The sequence below is a fragment of the Microcaecilia unicolor genome, chromosome 11 (assembly GCF_901765095.1).
Source record: "Microcaecilia unicolor chromosome 11, aMicUni1.1, whole genome shotgun sequence".
In the NCBI taxonomy this organism is placed as follows: domain Eukaryota; kingdom Metazoa; phylum Chordata; class Amphibia; order Gymnophiona; family Siphonopidae; genus Microcaecilia; species Microcaecilia unicolor.
The window spans coordinates 205,668,539-205,682,107 of record NC_044041.1 but is presented as its reverse complement, the minus strand read 5'-3'; the positions used below and the strand labels follow the sequence as shown (position 1 = coordinate 205,682,107).

The 13,569-nt window shown below is 47.8% G+C and overlaps 1 protein-coding gene across 4 annotated transcripts in view; it reads left to right on the top strand.

Annotated features, from left to right (window-relative positions):
- The window catches only part of LOC115479512 (collagen alpha-1(XVI) chain-like), a 125,880-nt gene that overhangs the window by 33,445 nt on the left and 78,866 nt on the right, over positions 1 to 13,569 (top strand). For all 4 annotated transcript variants that reach the window (XM_030217460.1, XM_030217459.1, XM_030217458.1 and 1 more), the window contains exons 8-10: positions 90 to 128; positions 436 to 480; positions 9,724 to 9,759. In XM_030217460.1, coding sequence (XP_030073320.1) covers positions 90 to 128; positions 436 to 480; positions 9,724 to 9,759 — 120 coding nt within the window. The remainder of the gene's footprint in view (positions 1 to 89; positions 129 to 435; positions 481 to 9,723; positions 9,760 to 13,569) is intronic.

Below are 13,569 nucleotides of genomic sequence, written 5' to 3'. Positions count from 1 at the left end.
AAGTGGAGAAAGGTTTCAAGCGTGTCTCTGGTCACACGTGATGATGCTACATGTATGTGTGACGACCTTTCTATGTTCTCTCTCCTTAGACTGGACCTGGGAAGACGAAAGGAGACAGGAGAGCGGCGGTAAGTCAGATGCTCTGGCTATGGAGGGTGGGAGAATGTCTTAGGAACCCTACCAAGGGTCAGGAAGCCCAAAGTGGTTCTGCTCACATAATCTCATAGTGGGAGGGAGGGAACAGCTAGAGATGTCGTTTGGTGGGAGGGAATTTCTGGCCACAGGGCTTGGAAGGAGAAAAGGCTTCTTGGAATGGGTAACTGCTTTGGACAGTTAGCTCTCTGCTAAGTCTTTGCATGTAAAACCAGCCTGTGATGCGGAGGAGGGGCAGAGATGCAGCGTTTTCCTCCTGCTCTTTTTTTCTTGATTGGACAGGGCTACACTGGGCCCCCAGGTCTGCAGGGAATGCCAGCTGATGAGGTAAGCAACTTTTTCGTGCATGTGGTATTTGCAACCTGGATAATAATATAATGCTGTAAGTAGCATGTATAAGTATGTCCTTCATGTGTACATCACCACAGTACATGTGTGCATGTGAAGGGCCTATATTCAGCATCTTCAAAGTATTCAGCAGTAATCAGGTCATGCCGAGCTGGTCTGTAAGGAGATTCAGTGGAAGGAATCAGGTTGTTCTGGAGATTTAGTGGCCGTAATCAGGTCATGCTGAGGTGGTCCGTAAAGAGATTCAGTGGCAGTTATCAGGTTATTCTGGAGATTTAGTGGCCGCAATCAGGTCATGCTGAGGTGGTCCGTAAAGAGATTCAGTGGCAGTTATCAGGTTGTTCTGGAGATTTAGTGGCCGCAATCAGGTCATGCCGAGCTGGTCCGTAAAGAGATTCAGTGGCAGTTATCAGGTTATTCTGGAGATTTAGTGGCCGCAATCAGGTCATGCTGAGGTGGTCCGTAAAGAGATTCAGTGGCAGTTATCAGGTTGTTCTGGCGATTTAGTGGCCGCAATCAGGTCATGTCGAGCTGGTCCATAAAGAGATTCAGTGGCAGTTATCAGGTTGTTCTGGCGATTTAGTGGCCGCAATCAGGTCATGCTGAGCTGGTCCGTAAAGAGATTCAGCGGCAGTTATCAGGTTGTACTGGAGATTTAGTGGCCATAATCAGGTCATGCTGAGGTGGTCTGTAAAGAGATTCAGTGGCAGTTATCAGGTCGTTCTGGAGATTTAGTGGCCGCAATCAGGTCATGCTGAGGTGGTCCGTAAAGAGATTCAGTGGCAGTTATCAGGTTGTTCTGGCGATTTAGTGGCCGCAATCAGGTCATGCCGAGCTGGTCCGTAAAGAGATTCAGTGGCAGTTATCAGGTTATTCTGGAGATTTAGTGGCCGCAATCAGGTCATGCTGAGCTGGTCCGTAAAGAGATTCAGCGGCAGTTATCAGGTTGTACTGGAGATTTAGTGGCCGCAATCAGGTCATGCCGAGCTGGTCCGTAAAGAGATTCAGTGGCAGTTATCAGGTTATTCTGGAGATTTAGTGGCCGCAATCAGGTCATGCTGAGCTGGTCCGTAAAGAGATTCAGCGGCAGTTATCAGGTTGTACTGGAGATTTAGTGGCCGCAATCAGGTCATGCTGAGCTGGTCCGTAAAGAGATTCAGCGGCAGTTATCAGGTTGTACTGGAGATTTAGTGGCCATAATCAGGTCATGCTGAGGTGGTCTGTAAAGAGATTCAGTGGCAGTTATCAGGTCGTTCTGGAGATTTAGTGGCCGCAATCAGGTCATGCTGAGGTGGTCCGTAAAGAGATTCAGTGGCAGTTATCAGGTTGTTCTGGCGATTTAGTGGCCGCAATCAGGTCATGCCGAGCTGGTCCGTAAAGAGATTCAGTGGCAGTTATCAGGTTATTCTGGAGATTTAGTGGCCGCAATCAGGTCATGCTGAGGTGGTCCGTAAAGAGATTCAGTGGCAGTTATCAGGTTGTTCTGGCGATTTAGTGGCCGCAATCAGGTCATGTCGAGCTGGTCCATAAAGAGATTCAGTGGCAGTTATCAGGTTGTTCTGGCGATTTAGTGGCCGCAATCAGGTCATGCCGAGCTGGTCCGTAAAGAGATTCAGTGGCAGTTATCAGGTCGTTCTGGAGATTTAGTGGCCGCAATCAGGTCATGCTGAGGTGGTCCGTAAAGAGATTCAGTGGCAGTTATCAGGTTGTTCTGGCGATTTAGTGGCCGCAATCAGGTCATGTCGAGCTGGTCCGTAAAGAGATTCAGTGGCAGTTATCAGGTTGTTCTGGAGATTTAGTGGCCATAATCAGGTTATGCTGAGGTGGTCTGTAAAGAGATTCAGTGGCAGTTATCAGGTTGTTCTGGAGATTTAGTGGCCCTAATCAGGTCATGCCGAGGTGGTCCGTAAAGAGATTTAGTGGCCGTAATCAGGTCATGCTGAGGTGTTATCAGGTTGTTCTGGAGATTTAGTGGCCGTAATCAGGTCATGCTGAGGTGTTATCAGGTTGTTCTGGAGATTTAGTGGCCGTAATCAGGTCATGCCGAGGTGGTCGGTAAAGAGATTCAGTGGCAGTTATCAGGTAGTTTCTGAGCCAGTCTGTATGCAGAATCAGTGGCAGTAATCTGGTCATGCCTAGACTGTCCGTGAGGATATTCTGCAGCGATATTCAGATAATGTCATTGAATCTCCGTTGGATAGGTAAGTGGCTACTGGCTGATAACAGCTGCTTTGCATACTGGCTCCTTTGTGTGTTTCTGGTTTTGTATCAGCATGTGAGGGGCTTAAACTAACTACTACCAGCAGGATATTCAGGTAAAAACCCAGAGGAATCACCAGATGAAGCTGTTTGGCTGATGTAGTCCAGAGAGCTGGTGGGTGAATTTGGAAAGGAAAATTCTTGGGAGCTGTTTCTCACCCCCGCATGTACCATGAGCTGGCTGCATTTCCAATTGCGGGTCTCACCCCCCACGTATGCCATGAACGAGCTACATATCGACAGCAGTTACTGCCCGTGAGCTGACTGGGTGAATGAGGTGAATGCAATAGACACCGTGTGGCATCCTGCCAGCTCTCAGTCCTTTCTCCTTCCTCTGCTCTGCTCTAAAGCTTTGCATCCAAGCATCTGGGCTGCGATCCAGAGGCAGCAGCTGCCAGGGATCCCTGTAGCAGAGGAGGGGAATGGGAGAGGAGAAGCCTGAAACTGGTTTTGCTCTGCTTTCTGTGTTGTTTGTGTTATCATGATATATTTGATCTTTTTTTTTTTTATTTTAACTGCTTTAGTTGTTTTTTTTTTTTTGCAACCCATTTACATAACGACATGCCAAGAAAGTTTCCTGAACTTGAAAGGGCGGTAGGAAAGAAAGGGGGGGGGGGGGTGAGGAAGAGAATAAAACTGTATTTTAAAACAGGAGCGTTTATCTCCCACACCCAGGCAGCTTTTTATCATTTCGAAATGTTAACTTCTGCCCAGCGCATTTTGGTTATCGGTTCAAATCAGGGCTTTTTTTTTTGAGGGGGTACTCGGGGGTACTGAGTACTGGCACCTTTTTCACTGTCTGCTACAATTGACCCATGGTCCCCAAGTTTTCATGAAAGAGCTCAGGCTCTACACACCAGTTCTGCCTTGTCATAGATTCTGTGACTGGTTGCAGGGGGCCTGGCTATTGTGGGGTGGGTCCCTCAGTGATCACCCCACCCCTGAAGGGTGGCCTGGAATTTGAGTACAGGCACCTTTTTTGCTAGTAAAAACACACTGGTTCAAATGCTTTTGGGGCTGTTTAGTCAATTACAGCATATGTGAGTTGGGGAGGGGGGTTATAGCTGGTGCTGTCAGTCCTGAGACAGGGGCAACAGTGTTTTGGGAGGGGGTGGATATTATTATTATGTAAGGAAGGGGTTGGGAGTGTGTGATTAGTGACCAGTACAGCTGTTTTTCCCAGGCTTCCTGCGATCCTGGTTTCTCAGGATTTTGTTAGTCCCTCCTCCTGTGGAAAAAGGGAGCCACAGGTGACTAAATCATTTTCCAGATTATTTCACTTCCCCACTCATTCAAAACCCTGAGACATCATAATGGTGGCTGGAAGTGTTCTGTGCAGTTAACGCCAGCAAAATATCGTAACATATATAGTAACATAGTAGATGACGGCAGATAAAGACATGTATGGTCCATCCAGTCTGCCCAACAAGTTAAACTCATTGCATCGTAACATATATAGTAACATAGTAGATGACGGCAGATAAAGACATGTATGGTCCATCCAGTCTGCCCAACAAGTTAAACTCATTGCATATGGTATGAAGTGATACTTCATATGTATACCTGACCTTGATATGCTCTTGCCATTTTCAGGGCATAGACCGTAGAAGTTTGCCCAGCAGTGTCCTTGTTCTAAAAGTTCAGAAGTTGTCATCGAAGCCCTGAAAAGCTCCACTTCGACCCATCCAAATCTCTTCAGCCATGATCAGGGCACAGATTGTAGAAATCTGCCCAGCACTGGCTTTGCTTCCCAATTACTGGTGTTGCCACCTAATCTCCGCTAAGTTTCTTCGCATCCGTTCCTTCTAAACAGGATTTCTTTGTGTTTATCCCACGCATGTTTGAATTCCTTTACCGTTTTCATCTCCACCGCCTCCCACGGGAGGGCATTCCACATATCCACCACCCTCTCCGTGAAAAAATACTTGCTGACATTAGTCCTGAGTCTGCCCCCCGTCAACCTCAATTCATGTCCTCTAGTTCTACCGCCTTCCCGTCTCTGGAAAAGTTTCGTTTGCGGATTAATACCTTTCAAATATTTGACTGCAGGGGCGTAGCCAGACAACAGATTTTGGGTGGGCCTAGGCAAGAAGTGGGTGGGCACCAAGTCTTCTCCCCCCCCCCCCCCAAAAAAAATATCTCAGCTGGTGGGAAAACGCTTCTATCCACCTTGGCAGTCTGCAGCAGGCATGCGCTGAAAACTGAGCATGCGCAGGTGCCGGTATCATGGAGAGTAGCGTTTTTGTTACCATCAGGGGGAAGTCTTCTGCTGGTGGAGCTTGGGATCCCCAACAGCTACTGCTAAACGCGTCCTACTGTTGGGTGGGCCTGAACCCTAAGTGGACGGGCCCTGGCCCACCCAGGCCCACCTGTGGCTACGCCACTGTTTGAATGTCTGCATCATATCACCCCTGTTTCTCCTTTCCTCCAGGATATATATGCTCAGTTCATCAAGTCTCTCCTCGTACGTCTTGCAATGCAAACTCCATACCATTTTCATCGCTTTTCTTTGGACTGCTTCAAGTCTTTTCACATCCTTAGCAAGATTACGGCCTCCAAAACCGAACACAATAAGCACCGCCATACTGGGAAAAGACCAAGGGTCCATCAAGCCCAGCATCCTGTCTCTGACAGCGGCCAATCCAGGCTTCAAGAACCCGGCAAACCCCTCCTCCCCCCCCCCCAAAAATATATATATTTAATAATGTTCAATGGACTTGTACAGGGCACATGTTTGCCATTAAATAAAAAACTCCCTGTGAGCACCAAGTCACAGATGTTCAGTGAGCTGTGGTTGGAAAGCATTGCAAATGCTACACACAGAGCTTAGACTGTGCTCATCCCCCCCCCCTCCTTCCCTCCCCCTCATGTGCTGGGGAATGTATGGAAAACCCATGTGATCTCAGGGCTTCACAGATCTTCCGGAGAAAAGAGAGAAGAAAGAACTCTGCAAAAAGTGAAGAGAATAAAGGCTAATAAAATACCATCAGCGGAGAACGGGGAAAAGATTTCGTCATAAGTCAGAACAGCAGTGGCGTAGGAAGGGGGGCGGGAGGAGCGGTCCGCCCCGGGTGCACACGCTCGGGGGGTGCCGGCCCCGCTGGTTCCCTGCTCTCTCTGCCCCGGAACAGGTTACTTCCGGAACAGGTTACTTCCTGTTCCGGGCAGGGTTGCCAGCTAGGAAAAATTTTCCCAGCCCGAAACAGCCGTAAACCCGCCCAAAAACTGCCCGTAGCCAATCCCCATCTTCCGCATCACCGAACCCCCCCGCGTCACTAACCCCACCTCCACGTCACTAGCCCCGCCCCCTATGTCATTCCTGACGTCAACCCCGCCCATGAAAAGCTTCTATTGGTCCAATTTGGACCAATAGAAGCCCCGGAAAAGCTTCTGTTGGACCGAATTGGACCAATAGAAGCCCCGGAAAAAAACGCCGAACTCACACAGCGGCGATGGGAAAACCGCCCAAAAAACCGCATCCCGCAGCCGGCGAAAGTTTCCTGCCGCTGCTGGCGAAAACCCGCCCAATTGGGCGGTAAAACCGCCCACCTGGCAACCTTGGTTCTGGGGCAGAGGGAGCAGGGAACCAGCGGGGCCGACACAGCTCCGAGTGACGTGCACTCGGGGCGGATCGGCCCTCCCACAGGTAAGAATGCGCTCCTGGGGGGGGGGGGGGGTGCACCACAGAGGGGGGGGGGGGGGGGGGGGAGTCGCGCCATGCTGCACCCTGGGGGGTGCGCAGCGGCGACCCGCCCCGGGTGCCATTAGCCCTCGCTACGGCACTGCAGAACAGTAAAATAGAATAGAGCAAGGAGCACCTCACAGACACAGTGTCTCTTCCACCCATCACCCATGTACCCACCCACCCGTCTACACTGCAAGGAGCGCACCACAGAGCTTGCACCCATCACCCACCCACCTCAGCCACACCCACAGGAGCACAACACAGAAGCAGTGTGTCTTCCACCCAGTGGCATAGCTATAGGAAGCCATGGGATCCTGGCCCCCCCCCCCCCCAAAAAAATGGATCCAGGGCCCCTGGTTTTGGCCTTTCTCCAGCGCTGCTCTCCTTACATTGCCTGCCATGCTTCCCTTTCATCATGTGCATGTGTGGTTTTAGTGAAACTGAGCATGTGCGACACGTCGCACATGCTCAATTTCATCAAAATCAAGCATGCACAATGTGAGGGGAAGCAGGGCAGGCAATGTAAGCAAAGCATCGATGGAGAAATGCTTCAGCTGGTGAGGTTGGGCACCCCTGCCAGCCAAGGTAAGTGACGTTGTGGCAGCGGGGAGGCAGGTCAAAATGTGCCCCCTCCCCCTGCCTCTGCTTCCACCCCACCTGCAACCTACACCAGGACCTTCCATGGGATGCTTAGGTGCCTTTTTAACTCTGGGCTGGAGCCTTTGTTTGGTGTTTAGAATCTGAGGGTTTGAGGTTCATCAAAGTTGCACAGGGAGAATTAGAGCACATGAAATGAGATTGAAGGGGGGCAGACTCAAGAAAAATGTCAGGAAGTATTTTTTCACGGAGAGAGTGGTGAATGCTTGGAATGCCCTCCCACTGGAGGTGGTGGAGAGGAAAACGGTAACGGAATTCAAAAATGCATGGGATAAACATAAAGGAATCCTGTTCGGAAGGAAGGGATCCTCAGAAGCTTAGCCGAGATTGGGTGGCGGAGCCGGTGGTGGGAGGCGGGGCTGGTGGTTGGGAGGCAGGGATAGTGCTGGGCAGACTTATGCGGTCTGTGCCCTGAAAATGACAGGTACAAATCAAGGTAAGGTATACACAAAATGTAGCACATATGAGTTTATCTTGTTGGGCAGACTGCATGGACCGTGCAGGTCTTTTTCTGCCATCATCTACTATATGTTACTATGTAGCAAAGGATGTTCTCCATGGGCAGCAGAATGAGACAGCCACACACGGGCTATGCCAGTGTTTCCCAAGTCAGTCCTGAAGTGCCCCCTTGCCAGTCACGTTTTCAGGATATCCACAATGAATATGCATGAGATTGATTTGCCTACAGTGGAGGCAGGCATATGCATCCATATGTTTGATAGGTGCAAGCTTTTTTTTTTGACAGTCTGGACCTGTCAAGCAACTTCTGCCCAGGCACAATCCTCCGGCAGAAATACTCCCATGATTGAAGCTAATAGCGTGCATTAATTAAGCAGAGACAGGGGGGGCCTCCTGGTTCTTAGCTGCCATCAGGCTCTGTGTTGGTCTGTGTGGAACCTCCCCCACGCTGCAGGGGGTGAGAGGGGACCGCCAATGGGATAGGCGAGGCAGGTGGTGGAAGTCCTTATGGGCTTCACATGTCCTGGTGATGACGGACACCTGGAACTTCAGAAGGGCATCATTTACTGCCTCTCGAGCAGCAGGAAAGCATAAAGGAGCAGAAATTCCTATGATGGGAGGCTGGAGACTCTCAGTTCAGGGACCCCAACTGTCTCTCCATATTTTGCTGGGCATCTGCAGGAGCTCTGTGCCATTGTGTTTTGGGTCGCTTACACAGTCTTTGTTGGAAGGGTTGCCTGTATTCTCTCATCCCAGGATCTGGGCTGGCTTAGTTTTATGCAGGCTGTTGCTCCTCACTGCCACGCTGTGGACAGACCAGGAAGTGCTGGAGAATTTGATGCAGCTGTTGGGCTGCCGCCGATCCTGACCATGGAAGTTAAGATCAGCACTTCACCCGGGTCAACCTGATCAGGACGATCCAGTCCTGCACAGAGGTCTGGTTCTGATTTCAGTAAGAACAAAGCACCGCATCATGCTGGACTCTCCTGCGCACACAAATGAGCAGCGTTTCGGACTGGTGCACAGAAGAGGAAATACACCTGAATTTTACACGTGGCACATGTTACCGAATCTTGGATTTTGAAAGTCAGAGGCAGTGAAGGTGAGGGTGAATGACATTATCTTCCTGCTCTTTTCCCAATCACTCTTGTCTTCCCTTCTGCTCCTTCAGCTTGGTCTCCACTTCCCTCTTCCATTCTTTCTGTATTATCTCAGGGTCTTTCCTGGCTCCCATTTCCCTCCCTTAAGTTCCTCTACATCTTCCACTTCCTCCCCCTAAAAGATGATTCTTCTTCTGTTCCTTCCTCACTCACTCACCAACGTTCTGTTCATCTCCCCCTCCCTTGGATTTCTCTTTCTTCTCTCCCCTGTTTCCATAAGTTCTTTTCCATGCCCTCCCTGAGGTCCCATCAGCTCCCTCCTCTTGGTTAGTAACTCTCAGTTTCCTGGGGTTCGGTGCAATGGCAGGAAATGGGTCCCTCGGCTGTACCTTCACCACGAAGCATTCTTCCTCTGTAATCAGGACACCTCTGAAGAGGAAGAGGAGGAGCTGCATAGGGTAACAGTGTGAATAACTGTGTCCCCTTGTGACTTGCTAAGAAGGAAGAAGGGGGTGCAAACGAACCTCCAGATTACCCCTCCCTGGATACAATATTCAAGCACCCACTGCATCTACGGGCTGCAGCCTTGAGAGCTTTTTCCATATAGATTTTACCAAGTGGATGTGCTGCCAGCGACCGACGTAAACTTTACAGGCCACGGGGGAGTGAAAGAGGTAAGAGAGTAGTGCCGGGCCTGCAGAGAGGGGGAAGAGAGAAGGGGAGACACCAACCCAGGAGGAAGAGGGGAAGTAAGGCTTAACCAGTAGACCAGGTGAAGTCAGAGGCTGGGTGTTTTGGTACCTTTAATCGTTGGTGCCCTGGGCCAGAGCCTCATCTGGTCCAATGGTTAAGCTGCCTCTGTTCACATGACACATGAGTCTTGGTATGTCTGTTGCTCTAACCAGTAGGCCTGTTCTCCAATCCATAAGACCAGTATTGGCATTTTATATTTCATCTTTCTGTAAACTTGCTGCCTCTTCATGATCCCCCCCACCCCCTTCCTGCTCTTTCTTCACTTTTTCCTCTTTGGGAAGTATCTTACCATTGTTCGTTTTCTTCCAGTGTCCTTCCTGTGCATTCAGGACATCAGATGCTAATGTAAGTCTGGAGCTGTCTTTGGCCTTTGTGAGAAGGTTGCTGAAGGGAATGGGTGGGGGGGGGGGGGGGGGGGGGTGTTATGCATGTGTTCATCCAGGGTCCTTGGAAGCCAGGGAGGGGGGAGATGACTGATCCCATCTGCAGTAAGAATTTTAGCTGTAATCTTTGAGCACTCACTGATTTGAGATGAACAGGATAATTCAATGACCAAGAAGGTGCTTACGAGATTGAGACAGTTACTCCAGATTCACAAATTTCTTGATTGTAATCATTTTAAGTTGCTTGTTCAGACTTTTATTCTCAATTAGATTATTGTCATGTTTTATATGCTAGTTTTATGGAGAAAGCGTGGAAGTGGTTACAAACCCTTCAGAACACAGCACTCCGTCTTTTATGTGACGCTTGTAAATTCGACAGGGTCCCCCCCCCCCTCCCATTACAAAAATTGCACTGCTTTCCTATAGAGTCAGGAGTCACTTTTTTAAACTTTATTGTCTAATTCATAAGATCTTCTATGGTCATGTCCCAAAATATATGGGTCATATATTAATATTTTCTTCCAGCTTTCCCAGCAGTAAAAGGGTGAAATACAAAAATGTATTAAACTTTAGGGGACTGATATTCAGCCTGCGTTAAACCTGGAAATTTGCTGCCAGGCTAGATCCAAGAATCAACATGAAATATTTGGGTTTCCGGAGCTGGCTAACGCACAGCTGGTTAAGTGAGATATTCAGCACTTTACCACATAAAGATAGGACTGACTTTTATGCCGGTTAAGTGCTGAATATAGGTTCTTAATTAGCCAAGTGTCGACTCCTCCCCTGGAATTGTTCCCAAAATAGCCGTTTTTCCGTTCATCGCCAACTGGTTATTTTCCGCAGCACTAACCAAGTAAATACTGCTGAAAGTTAGCAGATCGCACCGAACAAGCGATGTAGCCGACCAGGAGTCATTTCTGGCTGGTTAAATCACTGGCTACAATCTTTAATATCTGTTGGTAAACTATTCGATATGGAAGCATTGGGGGTCGATATTCAATCAGATTTTGAAAAATAAAACTGAAAACTTATTTATTTCAGAAATTTGTAGGATGACAGCGTTCACGGCATTATGTTAGTTGTTAGTTGAGAAGTTAGTGTAACTCGTAAGTGATCTTGCACTTTCCTGTAATACTAGGTTTTTAGCTTAGCTGAAATTGGGTGGCGGGGGGAAGAGGGGTTGGTGGTTGAGAGGCTAGGATAGGGGAGGGCAGACTTATACGGGGTCTGTGCCAGAGCCGGTGATGGGAGGCGGGACTGGTGGTTGGGAGGCGGGAAATACTGCTGGGCAGCCTTATACGGTCTGTGCCCTGAAAAGGACAGGTACAAATCAAGGTAAGGTATACACATATGAGTTTATCTTGGGCAGACTAGATGGACCGTGCAGGTCTTTTTCTGCCGTCATCTACTATGTTTCTATGTTCTTATTGTTACTCTGCAAAGAACAGATTTTTGATTATTGCAGAATACAAGAAATGATATTGTATTGTGTCCCTATTCTCCTGAGGAGACTGCACACTTCAGCTTGTTGGGGGTCTCTCTCTCTTTTTCTGCTCTTACCTCTCTCTCATCACTTCTCTGCCATCGTCTTCTCTTCACTTCCCCCCCCCCCCCCCCCACCCTCTCTCTCTCTGCTGTTACATCTCTTTCTTTACTTCTCTCTCATCTTCTCTCAATTTCATTACTTCAGCCTCTCTCTTTCTGTCATCATTTCTTCATGCTTCCTCTTACTTTCTCTCTGCTTCTCTTCCTTTTTTCTGGCACCTTCTCTCTCCCCTCAGTCTCTCTGTATATTAGTAAAAAAAATCCTCTCCGCTTGGTGGCATGGAATCTTGTTACTCTTCGGGGTTCTAGAATCTTGCAACTCATTCAGATTCTGGAATCTCTTTGAGGTTCTGGAATCTTGTTATTCTTTGGGGTTCCGGAACCTTGCTACTCTTTGCAATTATGGAATCTTGCTACTTTTTGTGACTTCTGTCAGGTACTTATGACCTGGACTAGAAACAGGATACTGGGCTAGATGGACCTTTAGTCTGAATCAGTAGGGCAACTCTTTTTTTTTTTTTCCCCTTGGAATCTCTTGAGTTGTCTGTAGTCATGCAGTCTCTCTTTATTTTAAGATTGTTTCTTTTGACCAAATAAAAACTATGACCCCCCCCCCCCCCACCCACCAAATTCTTCATCCTTGTGGTATGTGTATCTCTGCACCCCAGCAGGGAGACAAAGGATCTAGAAAGCAAATTGGAAGGGAGCAGCTGAGAATCCATGGTTTTGGACCCCTTGATGGGAGGGAAGTGGGGGGGTTCATGGGAATGGAAACCAGACAGGAGACTGAGGAAAGTCAATGGGCCCTGATCACAGATGGTAGAGAAACAGGGAATTCACTCCCAGGCCTCAAGGGCTCCCAAAGGGTCAAGTCTTCAGAATATTCCTAATGAATATACATGAAAAAGATTTGCACACCTCCATTAGCGTCTATTTACTGAACAGGAGAGGATCAACCACAAATGGTAGGAAAATGGAGCGCTATGGTCTGACCTGGACTTATGAGTAGAATAAGTTCTAGAAACAGCTAGTATTCTCTGAAATTTCAGCATTTTTTATATCATCTGGGGGGATTTGGGGGGCCGTTGAAAGAGCCTCCTAAAGGGTGGGAACGCACCGCCACTTTGTGCACCCTTCTCTGTAGTAGTGCTTGTGGTAAGTAAAGTGTTAATTCTGAGAAGGGAAACCTGTTCTCAGAATCCACCACTTCCTGTCTCTTGGTGGTCTTAGTTAGCATTGAAGCTCTACTTTTTTAGGAATACTAGCTGGGCTCTGGGTACAGGGCATTGGAGGGTGCCGAGTTGCTCTGTAACAAAAGAGCAATGGAGAGGGCCATTGGATCTGGAAGATGTTGGAATCCAGTACATAAGTATTGCCATACTGGGAAAGACCAATCGAGCCCAGCATCTTGTTTCCAACAGTGGCCAATCCAGGTCACAAATACCCGGCAAGAACACCCTTTGACTTTGTCTGGTCTCCACTGAATACCTGGATTTCTGCTTTGCTGCTGTGCTGTCTACCAAGTAGGTTAGATTGAGAAAAGGAGATGGTATGAGACTATCTAGCCCATTATATGGGTTGAAGCCAGTAGGCGGAGTCACAAGTACACCCAAAACAATAGCAAACGCTATTGAAAGCAATAGGAAAAGATTATGGACTGCCTATGCCTGGTCCATCCGTAAAAAGTCAAAAGCTGCTCCAGTTGGATAGGCAGTGCCTTAAAAGGTGGAGGACAAAAGTTGTTTTATTTTTTTATTTTTTACTTATTTGACAGCTTTTTAATTTATTTGAAAGGTTCCCATCTGTAAATATAAATATCATGAAATCAAAACTGAATATCACTAAAACAGATTCAAGCTTTATTGTAGCTGATTAAAACAGCAAAGGCTGTATTTTGTGCTCATTTTTCTACTCTGTTCAATATATGGCCAAATTTCAGTGAGGAGATCCTGTGCACTGATGGGTTCATCTTAACTGTTGTTGTAATCTGCCTTGGGAAGCCTAGTGTTATAAAGATTGAAAGTAGAATTAAACTTTGCTTTCATTGGGGCACATGAAATCGCATCTTTACCTCATCTCTTTTGTACAAATGGATTATTCTGTTTGTACTTCTGTATGAAGGTAGCTCTGCCCTCATTATTTAATATCTTTCTTTTAAATAGTAGTAATAAGTAATATTAAGTGCATTTTTATAATATACCATTTTATTCCACAAAACAAAAGAAGC